The sequence below is a fragment of the Poromitra crassiceps genome, assembly GCF_964638095.1.
Source record: "Poromitra crassiceps genome assembly, chromosome: 22".
Taxonomy (NCBI): Eukaryota; Metazoa; Chordata; class Actinopteri; order Beryciformes; family Melamphaidae; genus Poromitra; species Poromitra crassiceps.
Window position 1 is genome coordinate 2,057,593 of NC_139647.1, and position 15,098 is coordinate 2,072,690.

Consider the following 15,098-nt stretch of genomic DNA (forward strand, 5'->3'; position numbering starts at 1 on the left):
AGATCAGATATTGTTTTCATCATTTCTTAGCCAGATCTTGGGATCGTAGAATTAGTTTTTTGTGCTGCTGTTTGTTAAAGTGTGTTACTGAGCTTTCTCCGCAGCTCTCGTCTCTTTCTGCCACTCAAAATGGGTCAGTTGGAACAAACGCATAATAACCTAAACCTTCAGTTACACTGATGTTCTGTGCGGATTCTGACCAACCCAATCAGGTGTGTGTGTGTGTGTGTGCGATCTGCAAGCGGTGCGATGGAAATGGTCATTATATTAGCCATCTTTAAGGTGATGCTAACCTTGCCAGTTGCCTTTGTGGCTCATCTGTTGATGTCCGAGGACATGCTGGGCCATTAGTCAATCAACTAAAGAGACAAAGAGGAGTAAAGAAAGAAGACAAATCACTCAGGTCATTTTGTTTTGCCACAAAATTCATCGTTCCCTCTGTCGTTCTTTTGTTTCATCCGGGCAGAATATGGCCAAAGCTTGTTTTCGCTTTCTGTTTTGATACTTTGTATTATCTTCACGTCTATGGTAAAACACTAATAGCCTTTTCCTTTCCATCTTCTCTCTCCTCCTCTCCATCTGTCCCTCAGGCCTTCAGCCGTCCAAACAGGCAGAGTGGAGCTCTTCAGGTCCAGAGTCCAACACCAACGGCCACAGTTCATCTTCAACACTGCCACGAATGTCCTCTCACTCCAGCGCCAAGGCGGAACCAGGTAACAGACATACACACACACACACACACACACACACACACACACACACACACACGCAGCAATGGCACTGCAAGACTATACCTGTGTGTGTGAACATGTGGTCTACAGATGGAACTGATTGCTCTGTGTGTGTGTGTGTGTTGTGTGTGTGGTTAGATGAGACAGAGTTGAAGAGGGACAGGAAGGTGCGTCCATTCTCCATGTTTGAGCCCGGCGAGGTGCCCGCCTCCTCCCTCCGCAAGAACCAGAGCAGTGACGACCTGGTCAGAGACGCTCAGGTGAGAGAGGCACATCAAACATCCACCTTCTTCTTCTTTTTCTCCCCTTCAATGTACGCATGACATGATTACACCCCACTTACTGTCAAAACCTGTTGTCTTGCCAACTGAATTGGGGACAGCAGTGTCAAAGCCAGGTTGACACGTTAAAGTTTCTATTTTAAAGATGACAAAATGATCAGCATTAATAAACCCAGGCATCTCACCTCTGTCCCCTCACCTCTGTCCCCTCACCTCTGTCCCCTCACCTCTCCAGTCTGCTGCCAAGGCCCCAGTCAAGGTGCCCCCGCCTGTCCCCAGCAAACCCAAAGGCCCTGCCGCCGGGCCGTACGGCAAGCCAGGCCTCAACACCGGCACCTTCCCCAAAGCCAAGCCCCACGGCCAGCAGCCGCAGGCAGCCCGGGGGCACAGCCCGCTGCCCCCCTCCCAGAGCCAGACGCTCCCCCTGCCCTCCAAGCAGGACGCTCCCCCTGCAGCCACGGTGAGGCCCTTCACCCCAGAGCTGCCCTCCTCCAAGCCTCAGACCCTCGCTGCTAGCTCCATCTACTCCATGTACACACAGCACCCTGGCCCAGGGAAGGCCTTCCAGCCTGGGATACAGGGGGCTCTCAACAGGTCCCAGACGCGCGGAAATGGATTTATCAGTGGTAAGACTCTTTGTTTTAGTTTTAGATGTCATGCCTGAATGATGATGTTGAGGCTGTAGCTTTATCTAAAGTTGAGTATCTCGACCTCCTGTGAATGCAGAGATGAATGGATGGTACTGGATGGTACTCAGAAAGTACAGAACTTGACGTGATGCTACGTTGTGTTGACAGTCCGCACAGCACCCCATGGGGTGGAGGCAGGATTCGATCCCATGATCCCAAGGCGCATGCGCTAACCTCAACGCTAGCTAGCTCCCTTGGCGGAGCTGGTTATTGGACCTTTATACTGTTGAGTGAGTTGAACCAACTCGGGACTCACGAGGGGCTCTGATTCACTCGCTTACACTTTACATCAAGCCTCAGTGAGAGCAATTAAATGCATTATGTGCAGAGGTCGAACAACAGCACTTTGAATAAAACATGAAAGTACTGTAACCGACATTATCCAAGAGAAACAATGCGACACACGTTGCGTTTCTTTGCTTTGTCTTTAGATTGAAGTTGTATCAGCTGCTGTGGGAAGTAGTTTCCTCCTGAGTGACCTGGATGGAGATATGAAATCCTAAGACTAATGCTGGATAGTGCTGAAGCCATGAGTTGATTAATCGATTATTCGATCAACAGAAAATTCATTGATTAAAATCGTGATAATCAATCGTTAGTCATTTATCAAGTACAAATTATGTGTGAAGCTGGGTAAAGCCTCACAAATGGTTTGCTAGCTTTTCTCCATTTCATATCATTGTAATATTAGTTTTTTTCCCCCTACTGGTCAGCAATTCATAGATGACTTTGGAACCTGGTAATTTGTGATTTGTCATATTGGTGACATTTAATTGAGTAAATGATGAATCGATGAATTGAAAAAAATACATGACTTGATCATGAAAATAAGGGTTGTGTGTCATTCTGATGTATTTACCTGTAAGGTGAATGTGCCCCTCTGCTGCCCTGCTGAAGATTGAAATCAGCATGGACATCTTCACACACCAGATGAGCAGCTAGAGAGCCTAAGCCATCTGTACCTTCTTCCCTTCTCATGAGTAACTAACCAGACATGCTGGTTGCTGGCTGGAGTTGTGGAGATGACATGGAACACATTTTCTCCAGCCTGATTCTATTGATAGGATTTTCTTTTCATTCAGTGTTGTAGTACTCACGTCCAGGACTCAAACTGGAGTCTGAGACCTGGACTCATTTTCAGGACTTGTGACTCGACTTGTCTGGACTTGAGCCCTGATGACTCGGGCTTGGACTCGAGCATTCATGCACTCTGAAGTTGGAGATGAGGACTCTGACTTAAATTAATTGATGAAGACAGTTTTTTTGTTAGTATTTTTCTAATAGGCCCTAATTGATAGCTATATTAATAATTTAATACCATGATATTATTCAATTCCGTGCATGGGCAGACACATGTTTTCCACCTACATGTGAATTCACACTCATGTTCAGTAACTCCAGACTCGGACTCAGGTAGTGGGGACTTGACTCGGACTCGACTTGTCTCGAACTCTTGAGACTCATAGACTCGACTCGGACTCGAGATATAGTGACTTGACTGAGTTTGACTGTTTGTGCTTTTGTGGCCACATTTGTTCTTATCAGTCATCAGTCCTATGTAACCAGGTTTGGTGGCAAATGGCATTCGATGCAGGGATGTTGCCTTAGCATAGGGTTTAGTCAATATACGCCCCTGGGCCTTAACCCATAAAGTGGGTTTTGTGAATGACCCTAATGTCTTTTCCAAGCAAGTTTGAATTATGCACCAATACTTCTGCTGGGTAGAATTTGAGCTTTCTCTGCCATGCTGAGAGATCTAGTACACAGTCCACTGAAATGACAGTGGTAATGTGGCTCTCTCACGGTACTCACAAACCCATTATATCATTACGTTAAATTACCAAGCCACAGATTTGACTTAATGCATTTTTTATTTGTGTGAATATGAGCCTTAAGATGATGCATTGTGTTTCCACACACCACGATGATGATTTGCTGCGACACTTTTTAGAAATCCTTTTAACTTCACTGGTAAGTTATAAATTAGAAGGGGGTAAACAGCAAAATTGTGCCAAGGAAGTAGCTCATAAGTTCTTCATTGTTCTTTTGCCAATGATATTTAAATAAACTCTTTTTTAATGTGTTACATTTAAGCTAACCAATAAAGCAAGAATACCCACAGTCATCACGTTTTAACTTGTTTTCTGTCTGTCCGTGTGCGTGTATGTAGTTTATGGCAAACCAGTGATCCCGAGTGGAGGTTCCCAGCACCCAGAGAACCCTTATCAGGACCGCCGCTCCCCGGCCCTGGAGTCTGAGGTGGACCACAGCGGAGCCCCCCAGGCAAGCCCCAGCCCACCAGAGGGCCCCCAGCCAGAGACGGAGCGCATTCCCCGGCCCCTCAGCCCCACCAAGCTCCTTCCCTTCATCTCCAACCCTTACCGCCACCAGAGTGACGGGGACCTGGAGGCCCTGAGGAAGAAGCTCTACAACGCCCCGAGGCCACTGAAGAAACGCAGCTCCATCACGGAACCCGAGGGCCCCGCGGGGCCCAACATCCAGAAACTGCTCTATCAGAAAACCACGCTGGCCGCCATGGAAACTGTGATCACACCAACCACTCCCACCTATCCCGGGGAAGCGGAGAGAGCAGCGGAGGGATTGGTGGGGCCGGGGCCTCCTGGCCCCCTGAGTGGTACAGAGAACAGCCAATCAGAGGATGGCCAGACTCTGGAGGAAGGACAGATCCCAGTTCAGATCCCGGGTCCTAATGTCCCCACCCCAGCCCCCGCAGAACAGACCCACCCGCCTTCAGCCATCCCAGAGAGCGAGGACATTATCCCCCCTCCTCCCCCAGCCCACCCGGCCCCCAGGCCAGAGGACACTCTCTTCCCACCACCGCCCCCTGCTGGCCCGGAGGAGACGATGCCGAGCCTGCCCCCTCCCCCGCCAGAGGGCTTCCTGGAAGAGTTCCCCCCCTACCCACCGCCCCCGTACCCCAGCGGAGCGGAGCAGGAGAGCTTCGGGGAGGACACCTTTAACATGAAGGCACCAGAGGTCACTGGACAAGTCACTCTGCCACCGGTATGGATCATCGTCTGCTGAATGAAACGATGTGGCTCTCTGTAGCCTACGTTGTGTTTGTTGTTATGGGTGTAGAGAACGTGCATAATGTCTCAAATCCAGAGTATAGATTATCCTTCTGTATTATCCTCTGATTATCTTCTGCTGTTCTGTACTGGATGTGTTTATGAACTCCCTCACATGTTTGTTAGTTCCACAGGCTTATTATTCTGTCCACATTCTCCTTTATACTGGCCTGCTGGTGGACAGATCTGAAGTTATATAATGAAATAATCCCTGTCAAGCGCTGCCATTGTTTGTGGAGAAAGTGGACCCTATTCAACCTACACCGCCCCTCCATTTATTTAGCTGTGTTCTATGTTGAGAATAAACAGCAAGCTTGTATTGATCCTCCATAAGAGGGTTTAACTGTGTGTTCTGACCTGGTTCTGACCCATTTCCCCCTCCCTGGTCCCCACCTCATGTCACCTAAACCCACTGGTTCCACTTGAGACTTATTTAAAGACTAAAGGGGCTGTTTTTTCACTTGACTGGAGGTGGACTATCCCTAATCAGCTTGCATAATAATCATGGGTTAGTGAAACCAATTTGTTTCATACTGCTTGTGTTGCTAAGCTGGCTTAGCGATCAACTAGGAGCCTTGAGAAACGAGTCCCTCCTTTTCTCCGCCCCTCAGTCCAAAGTGACCACAGCCAGAGAGTGAACACTTCTCACCTGGGCAGGACAGGAGAGACGTCGCGATGAGACTTTGAACAGTCTCCTTCCTCTGTTAGTGGCTGCTCTCTCTCTCTCTCTGAGAAGGTGCTGGCCTTCTTCTCACCTGTGTGATTGTGTCTGTAGGGAAAGAGGACCAACCTGCGCAAGGCTGGGTCCGAGCGCATCGACCACGACATGAGGGTGAAATTCAACCCGCTGGCTTTGCTGCTGGACTCGTCTCTGGAGGGAGAGTTTGACCTGGTGCAGAGGATCATCTATGAGGTGAGACTTCTTCTCCACAAGAGACACACATCATGGAAACCTCTCACTTTATGTTGCTCTTTTTTTCTTTTTTTTTTACATTACCTGGCTCTTTAACCATCTGTAGATACATTTCTATGAAAAATACAACATTTTCTTTGGCCTATATGATTTTGTTGACACTGGAATATTCAGTTTTGACCAAGTTGCACCTCTGTTTGCTCTTAATTCCTCAATCACAGGTGGAGGATCCCAGCCAGCCCAACGATGAAGGCATCACTGCTCTACACAACGCCGTCTGTGCCGGGCACACGGAGATCGTCAAGTTCCTGGTCCAGTTCGGCGTCAATGTTAACGCAGCTGACAGCGACGGCTGGTAAGTTAAAGGCACTGCATGCTATTGTTTTTTGCCCACTAGATGTCGCGCTAGAGCAGCAGTAAGCAAAAACAAAAACAGTAAGCGCTCAGCAAGTGGTTCCCAGCTAAGTGGACTGCACAGGGTGTTCAGCCATATTACTTAACATGGCTGAATATACCCTGTGCAGTCCACTTCCAAATGATATCCCCCCCCACCTCAAGGACCGTCTCACCCCACAAACCCCCCCCCCAACGTCCACCAACACCTGCCTTCCATCCCCTCAGGACTAAGCTCTGTTCTATGGGAGATGGTGCATTCTGGTCAGCTGGACCCTGTCTGTGGAATACTCTACCCGACCACCTGAGGGCATCACAGACAGTCGATGCTTTTAAAAGGGGACTAAAAACCGTCCTTTTTAACAGAGCCTTTTTCTTGAACTTTATTTGCTCTGTAGCACTTTGAGATTTGTTGCAAATGAAAAGTGCATTACAACTAAAATGTATTATTATATTATTATTATAACTCCGTTTGCGGTAACACCTGAGGGATTGACTAATACCTGGAACAATCATTACTGTACCAGCCCACGAGGTTCTTCTTATGCAATGGAGACGTTACTACTCCAGTAAATAGGACGAACCTTACATACGACTTTGCAACAGGAGATCATTCTAGTAGTCCACTCAACTCAGCTCACAGACCCCTTTGGCTCAGCTACGAGCCAGAAAGCTAACGCTAGGTTAGCAAGTTTCAAAGTCAATAACATTGATGCACAACATTTTCTCTCGTCTCCGACCCTGAGTGCATTTGTAAACTCCTTTTCTCCCCGCCCACACCCACCCTCCCATTTCCTCATCCATCTTCTTCCATCCCCCCCCCCCCACCACCTCAGGACGCCTCTTCACTGCGCCGCCTCCTGCAACAATGTGCAAGTGTGCAAGTTCCTGGTGGAGTCTGGAGCAGCAGTGTTTGCTATGACTTACAGCGACATGCAGACAGCGGCTGATAAGTGCGAGGAGATGGAGGAGGGCTACACACAGTGCTCGCAGTTCCTCTACGGTCAGTGAAGTTATTTGTGTGTGTGTGTGTGTGTGTGTGTGTGTGTGTGGGGGAAGGGAGTGTGCTATGCGTGCGGTTTCTTTTTTTTCCTTCTTCTTTTTACGGTGATGTAACCTGACTCCGCCAGATGGGGGCGGTATTGAGTTCACACTACCAGTCAAAAGTTTGGACACACCTGATTGAATGTACTATGTTTTACATGATATTAAATCATGTTAATCTTAAGGCTGGTTTCACAGACAACCTACACAGGAACCATTAACAATGAATGGGGGCCGCAGCGTTTAGGCTGTTGTAGCTGCGTAAAGAAAACGGTATTCTTATCATTTGCTTGTGCCGATGTTTACTTTTGGATGTATCCCCTTCCTGTCCATCCTCAGGTGTGCAGGAGAAGATGGGCATCATGAACAGGGGCGTGGTCTACGGCCTGTGGGACTACGGTGGCGAGAACGCCGACGAGCTGGCGTTCCGCGAGGGCGACTGCATGACCATCGTCCGCAGAGAGGACGAGGACGAGATCGAGTGGTGGTGGGCGCGCATGGCCGACACCGAGGGTTACATTCCACGCAACCTGCTCGGGGTGAGCGCCAGGGATCTCCTAAATGTCAAACATACAAGTCGGGAACGTCTCATGAGGTTGATCAACTTGTGTCTTAAATCTAGAAGTGTTGATTTATGAACTGATGTGTGTCTTCCTGTTGTCCTCACAGCTGTACCCCAGAATAAAGCCGAGACAGAGAAGCCTGGCTTAAAACATGAAGATCCCTGGATATTCCAATCTGCCAGATGGACTCCCCAAAATACACACACACACACACACACACACACAGCCTGGTAAAAAAAAAAAAAACATTCTGATCACATGACCTCACATTCTGTCTTGCTCCACGGAAAATTCTGGACTTCATCCACCCCCAGTGATTTCCAGAAATTAGAATGTAGCCGAGCCAATCAGGGCCTGCTCTGTAGTTGACACAACCTAACGCAAACCAAGAGTATGCACCAGCGGAGTTCCTCAGCAGAAAAGACGTTCTTTTGAGTGGATCTGGATTGGATTTGATGATGCTGGTTGGCTGAAGGAGTTGTTTGTCAAGGAAAGTACCCTCCCACCCACTGAAATCTATGTGTGCGTCTGGAAGCAGTCCAGACTGGTACGTAGAGTGAAACAGGATGTGAGGTCACGTTATCAGGATGTGTTACCAGGCGCTCACACACACACACACACACACACACACACACACACACACACACACACACACACACACACACACACACACACACACACACACACACACACACAGACACACACACACACACACACACACACACACACACACACACACACACACACACACACACACACACACACACAGAGGCTTTAACAGACTGGGAGAGAATAGGCCAACAATCAAATGAAGAATCAAGGACAAACCAAACAACATGAAGGAACTTTCTGGCCCAACTGGCACTTTTCTGTATCTCCAGCAGAGGATTCTAAGACACTAATGGCATTACTTTTCTTTTTCTTTTTTACTTTATTTTTTTAATCAGATTTAAGTGTCTTGAACAGTTTATAAAAGTGATCGAAGTTCAAACGTTGGGATGTAAATGGAACAAACAGTATTTTTATGCCAGAAAGTGATTTTTTACACTTTTGAGTAGTCTTTTGAAGCTTGTTTTATCTCCTGGGTTACTGCTTATTTTCTGGTCTCATACAATTCGGGCACAGCCGTGCATGAGTGAGTGAGTGAGTGAGTGGATGCTGATGCTTTTGAAATGCTCGCTTTCTGTTACCATGACAATCTTTTGCCGCTTGGTACTTGTTGTTATCATCTTTGTTGAGTGACTATCCTCTGCATAACCGCACTGGAGGAGGTGCACATTTTCACCCGCAACTACCACTGTTCTAGTGAAAGACATAGAAAATTACATGATTCGTGTATGTGTTGTTGAAAACACAGCAGTGAAACTTCTGTTTGAACTATCGCTCTCGATTCTGTGGTCAACGATTCCCCGAAAGTCGGACTGTTTTTTTCTTCACTGGCAATGTGGTTGAGATACCATAGACACTGTGCATCTGATGTGGTCACAGCAGCTAGTTACATGTTACTATAGGTATGATGTTGTGAAAACAGGCGTTTGGAAAGAAGTTGAGACACCACCTGCCCAAAGAAAAGATGTCATGCAGTTTGACATCTTTGTTTTGTGAGAATGTCTTCGGGTTCCCCCCCGTTTTCTCCCCTATAGACCAATTTGGAGCGGACGTCATGGGGTTACGTCAGTGGTTGCAGAAAACCTACATTGATAAGAACAGAAGGCTAATAGGTTGTTCCATTGCAACATCGCCGCACAGCAAATCCGCCATTTTGGCCTGAAAGAGACAGCTCTGATTGGCTGTCATGTTCTGTGCTGTTGTCCCATTGGTCATTGAGGCATTTTTCAGGCCAAAATGTTGTAAAACACAATTCAACTCTGCAAGTAGGAGACAAACAGTAGAGATTACCGGAATATGGAGGGAAAAAAGTATTGTGCTGTATAGACACTGAGCTTTCACACTGGGTATATGACGATGTCTGGTACTGCCTCTGGTCATTAATTTGGATCCCCACAGTGAGTACGCTTCACTTTTCTGCAACCAGTTCGGCGGCGCCCACGAAAATATGTAATCGTTGTTTGCAAACACAAAAGCGGTCTATTGTAAATGGCCATTCCCCCTGCTGCACCAGTCACTGCTCCACCCCCTCTGTTGATCTGGGGAGAGTTGTACACTACTGTAGCACATGCTTCCTCCGCTACATGTGCATATTTTCACCTGACCGTGAGGAGTGTCACCAGCAGGACGTAGCGCGTGGGAGGATCACGCTACCTAGACTAGTGCTGCACTAGTCTAGTGCCCCCTGCCTGACCAGACGCCCCATGCAGTTTGACTTTTACGAATTTTATCGCATCATTCCACTAGGATAAAAATGTCAGCAGGTAAACCTAATCCCAGAAACCTCAACTTCTTTGTAGTAATGAAGAGACATTAAAAGGGCAGATGATGCTTTCTAAGTCAAACCACGTCTCAAGCAAAATAAATAAACATGAAACACATTCACTCTGCTCATCACATGACTGTCAGTTAAGATGTATTTATTTTTGTTACCTTTTTTCCTTTGTCTTTTTGTCAAAACTATAACCGCACATGTAGTATTTCAAATATTTACAATAAAATACTTTGTACTAAGTTTACAGTGTATTATTGTTCTTACTGAACTCCAAATGTATAAGCTATTGAACCCTATTGTATTTGCTGGGATCTTTCTTTCTTTAGGCCGCTCTCTGTCCAAAGTTGTATAATTAACTGAGCAGAGCGCTTTCAGGTCTGCCGGGCAGTTGGTAGTGTGCATTTTGCAAAGAACAGTTGTTGCAGCAACTGTTGTGCGACGGCATAATTCTGTTGGGCAGAGTCCTCATCATCCACACCTATGATCTTCATTCATCCAGGCAAGGCAGGAGTACTCCGTGTCGTGATGCTCCTGACCTGCAGGCCGCTATCCAGAGGCCTGGAGAGTGCACTTATGATGTAAGTAGCTACAACTTTATTTATTATTCATTTAACTACCGGTAATAATGAACATACACACTTGTTTTGTGTTTATAAAGCTGCCCGGTCTCACAGCATTAATCTATAATAAGAAAAATTAAATACAACCCATTAAGTTAATAAACAAATCAAAATTAAACTTAAATTGTATGTCAAAATATTCGTAGCCTAATACTTAAAATAAAAAGCTAAATTAAACTATTTATTTGAATGGCTATGACAGTGCATAGGTGGTTTGGGTGTGTGTCACATACAATTAAATCAGGCTATAGGCCATTTGAGCACTTTTTATGGCAGAAATGGGTTTTTCGTTTATTTTTTTGTGAAGTTAATGTAGGAAAATTGCTAAAGTAAAAGTTGTTCATTCTTTCCAAAGACCCCCTCATAATCGTAACACAGATTAAGCATGCAGCATATAGAGTGGAGTACAATATGATCTGAACAGATGTCTTCTGTACACATTATTCAACTTACAGAATGTTTGCTTGAGCATACATCCTGCGGCATTGCCTGTATGTATCTGTCATCTGTGAGAAAAATGTCCTAGATATATTATCTTATTACCAACCCCAAGACAAAATTATGTTAAGTCAATATTTTAGTGTTTGCGCTGCATAACTGTAACACTTTGAGCCTTGCTGCTCACTTTCTCAGTCAGACCATTCTTCACAGTCTGTCATTATCTCAACACATAAAAAGTTAAAACTACAGAAAAATGTAGAGGTTTACTTTGTGCAGGCTGACAGCGGCGCTGCTTCTCGAGATGTATCACTCGGCGGCGGGTAGGAAGATGTATCGCTCAGCGGTGGGTTGGAAGGTTATAGCTAATATTTTATCAAGCACTTGTTTTCCTAGTTGTTTTTTGCAGGTGGGTGCTCTGTGTTATTGTACATCAAGTTGTCAGCTGACTAGACAACATCTATTTTTGTATGTGAAATCATCAGTTGTGCAAACACGTTTCCAAAACTGTACCAAGACAGAAGGCACAGGGTACTGCATGGGCTACTGTACTTTGTATGGAGATCAACCTAAAGGTAGATACATTATTGTGGGTATCTATTGTGAGCTTGCTGGCATTGAAGATAATTGAGTGAGTGGAGTGATACTCAAAACTATAGGTACAATAGAATTTTTCAATGTAAATTCTGTTATTGTACATACAGCAGTATTGTGAAATATTTTTGAGAATTATTGCAGACCCCCCCCACAAAGGTTTATTGTTGTTTTGTGTATATACATGTACTCCAGAAATCGATGTAATTGATAAATATCTATAATCAATGTTTGAAAAAGGACAAATCCATTAGACTGTGGCCGTCTGCACCGTTCTTGACTTTGAGTCTTCTCATATAAATACTTTATACACTTTTCAATGTGCTTTCCTGTACATATGGTGTTAGCATGATCAAACAGTGTTTGGTTGTAAAAGTGGTTTTCCTACTCCCATAACTGCTGTGGTATGGACTTCATTAACAATGCCAAACATTAAAGACAATCTTTTATCAGCTCTATCTGTCTCCCCTTTCCTGTCCTGTGACTACTGTAAGTTGATGGGTTTGCTAGTGTGCTACTACAGTATGCCTCAAATTACTACTGTAAGGTGGTGGTGTCATCTTACAAGTACCTAGTTTTCCTTCTTGACCAACAATTGTCTTTTTTTTAAACTCCATATTGACCAACTAGGGAAAAGAATAAACTTAAATTGGGGTTTTACTTTCGAAATAAGCCTTGTTAACTTTTAAGCAAAGAAGTGGCTTGTGGCTGCTACTTTTCTGCCTATATTGGATTATGGCATTATTTTATACTTATTATTATATATTTATAATATATTTTATACTACCATGCTGTATGAACTTATCTGTATGCTGCCTTCTGCCTTCACTTGAAAAAGAGCTTGGAATCTCAATGTGATTACCCTGCTCAAATTAAAGGATAAATAAAAACAATAACATTGACCAACAAATCATATTGGATGAGCAGTATATTGAGAGGACAGTAGGGTGCGCTGTTTCTCAAAAACATAAAAACAGCCTGAACCCACACACATTTCTTGTACCCTCTTTATATTAGAGATGCACGGTTTTGTCGGTGTGTGTGCATGATAGAGTATCTTTGCGTGTGTGTGTGTGTGTGTGTGTGTGCACGCATGTGTGTGCATGTGTGTGTAGTAGTTGACATTGAAGAAGGCAAAGAAAAAGTGAAAAGTGCTTCCAATGCAGTGGCAGCTGAGGTCTCTGCTCTCTCTCCCTCTCTCTCAGCAACATTATAATTTGAAATTCAGATGCAATACATCTTCTGTGTGTGATGTGTGGTAATGCTGTGTATAAAGATAAAAGCACACTCCGGCTCCATTATATATTTCTATTTATTGTGTGACGTTTGGGCCCTCAACAATAGTATGACAACAGATACTGGGGATAGGCCACACCCTAGTCACACATCCGATGGTGGTTAGACAATCATTAGGGTGAGGGTGGTGACATAGGGTGACTATGTAAATGAATCAATGTTTAAGACAACTTTCAGATGATGTTTTTTTTATAATAGACTTCCAGGAGACCCAACAGATTTAACAGTAAGCCTACTAGCGGACCCGTGGGGACCCCCCTGTGAGTTAGGCCCCCCCTGCTCTGGAACATGACATCATCACTGATGACATCATCACTGAACTACATCACATCATTAGGTCATTAGGACAATCACTGTTGGAGAAAAATATAAGTTCCATTGGTATTTCCCAATAAGCTATAATTGCATACACATAATTAATGCTATAAGTTAACGATGACATGACATACACATTATGATATGACATCTGACATATAGATTCACCCATGACATCTCACCCACCCATAGAGAGGACTTCTCTCCTTTTTGCTTGCTGAAACCTTGGGCAGTGCATCGTGTCCAATAACAATTGATAACAGTCTCTCAGTCAGACTGGAGCAACGCACACACAATTCAAAGTTCATCCCCCTCCTCTCTGCTCTTCCTCCTTTACAGTATAAAGCGTATGTCAAATTGTGACATCGCCGCTGAATATTTGACTCTGTATGACATATCAGAATTGTGTACATTGAGGTTCAGCCCTCTGTCAATATACATGTATTGCTGAGAATGTATGGTATTAAATATACTTTTATGTTAAATCTTCCTGGACTCAAGGCCTCAATTCATTTGGTTAGATAAGCTGTTAATTATCACATTTAGCGGATGTATAGAATTTATTCTCTATCAATCACCATAATTAAAAAAAAATCCGGCTCCGTCTGGTCACCCGCCCGGGTGCTCTTTACACCCCCTGAAAGTTTCAGCCCGATCGCACGTAAAACGGCATAGCTGTGGCCTGCCCAAATTCTGCTCACTCACTCACACGCGCACACACACACACGGACACTTCTCATTCTTAAAATTTCCAAAAAAGAATATGACTTTCTAAAAGTTGAACACCCAATCAAGGATAATGCTCGCTGACAAATCTGTGTGTGCTTTGATTACTTCTAAATTGATAAAAAAAAATCCAGTCAACACACAACTAATATTTGATGTCATAATGATAATCATGCGCTTTTATTTTGAAGGCTAAACTGGTCCCATGTCTTCTTTTTAACGCCCGCCCTCCTCTGCCTTGGGTTGGGTTTAGGCAAGAGTGGTGATTGGTTGTGTTTAGGCATGATGATTGACGATTGGTTAAGGTTAGGGTAAGAATATCAGGGTAAACCAATCAAGGGCAGAGTAGGGCGGGTCTTAAGAAATCGTGGGATGAAAACATTGACAGTACATAATATCTGGACCACCTTAGCTATATGATTTTGACACGGCAAAATGAAGCTCACTTCCCGATATTGTTTGATTTCGTTTGATTGGATGAATGGATTTTCCTGTTGCATTGTGGGAAATCTGTTCAAACCTGGAGCCGGGAAAACAGGAAAGGGCGTGAGCGTGGACGGGACTCGGGGGAGGGTTTCCTCCGCCACGGCATCCATCTTGTTCATGTTATTTTCCCTGCTAGCCGTTAGCTTGGCTAACAAATGTTGCTAACGTTAGTTGCTATTGCTAGCCTTGCTCCATTGCTCTCACATTGAATACAATAGCCCGAAGAAAAACCAGAGTATTATTTCCTCCAGACCTCGCGCGGCGTCACCAGCCTGCCGCTTGCATCTTCCACAAAATCGAGGTAATCTTATTTTCTAACGTAACGCTAATTACATAGCATGACATTAACGCTAGCTACGTTAGACTAGAGTAGCATAAGTTAACGTTATACAACGTTAAACAGTATTGCATGCTGCACAGATTCGGACGTAGACAGAAAACAAACGCAGTTCTGTTTACCTAGGTTACCTCTTTGAGATGAGGCAGACTCAAAGCATACTCATGATCTACCAGCTATAGCGTTATATATCTAGCTAA

The 15,098-nt window shown here is 44.8% G+C and overlaps 1 protein-coding gene across 2 annotated transcripts in view; it reads left to right on the forward strand.

The window, feature by feature from the left end:
- Positions 1 to 8,463, forward strand: part of LOC310796552 (apoptosis-stimulating of p53 protein 2-like) — a 44,299-nt gene extending 35,836 nt beyond the window's left edge. For both annotated transcript variants that reach the window (XM_083658757.1, XM_083658758.1), the window contains 9 exons: positions 591 to 713; positions 870 to 991; positions 1,248 to 1,638; positions 3,872 to 4,725; positions 5,566 to 5,703; positions 5,925 to 6,058; positions 6,933 to 7,099; positions 7,480 to 7,679; positions 7,810 to 8,463. In XM_083658757.1, the coding sequence (XP_083514883.1) occupies positions 591 to 713; positions 870 to 991; positions 1,248 to 1,638; positions 3,872 to 4,725; positions 5,566 to 5,703; positions 5,925 to 6,058; positions 6,933 to 7,099; positions 7,480 to 7,679; positions 7,810 to 7,851 (2,171 nt within the window). In that variant the 3' untranslated portion in view covers positions 7,852 to 8,463. The remainder of the gene's footprint in view (positions 1 to 590; positions 714 to 869; positions 992 to 1,247; positions 1,639 to 3,871; positions 4,726 to 5,565; positions 5,704 to 5,924; positions 6,059 to 6,932; positions 7,100 to 7,479; positions 7,680 to 7,809) is intronic.
- Positions 8,464 to 15,098: the final 6,635 nt, after the last annotated feature.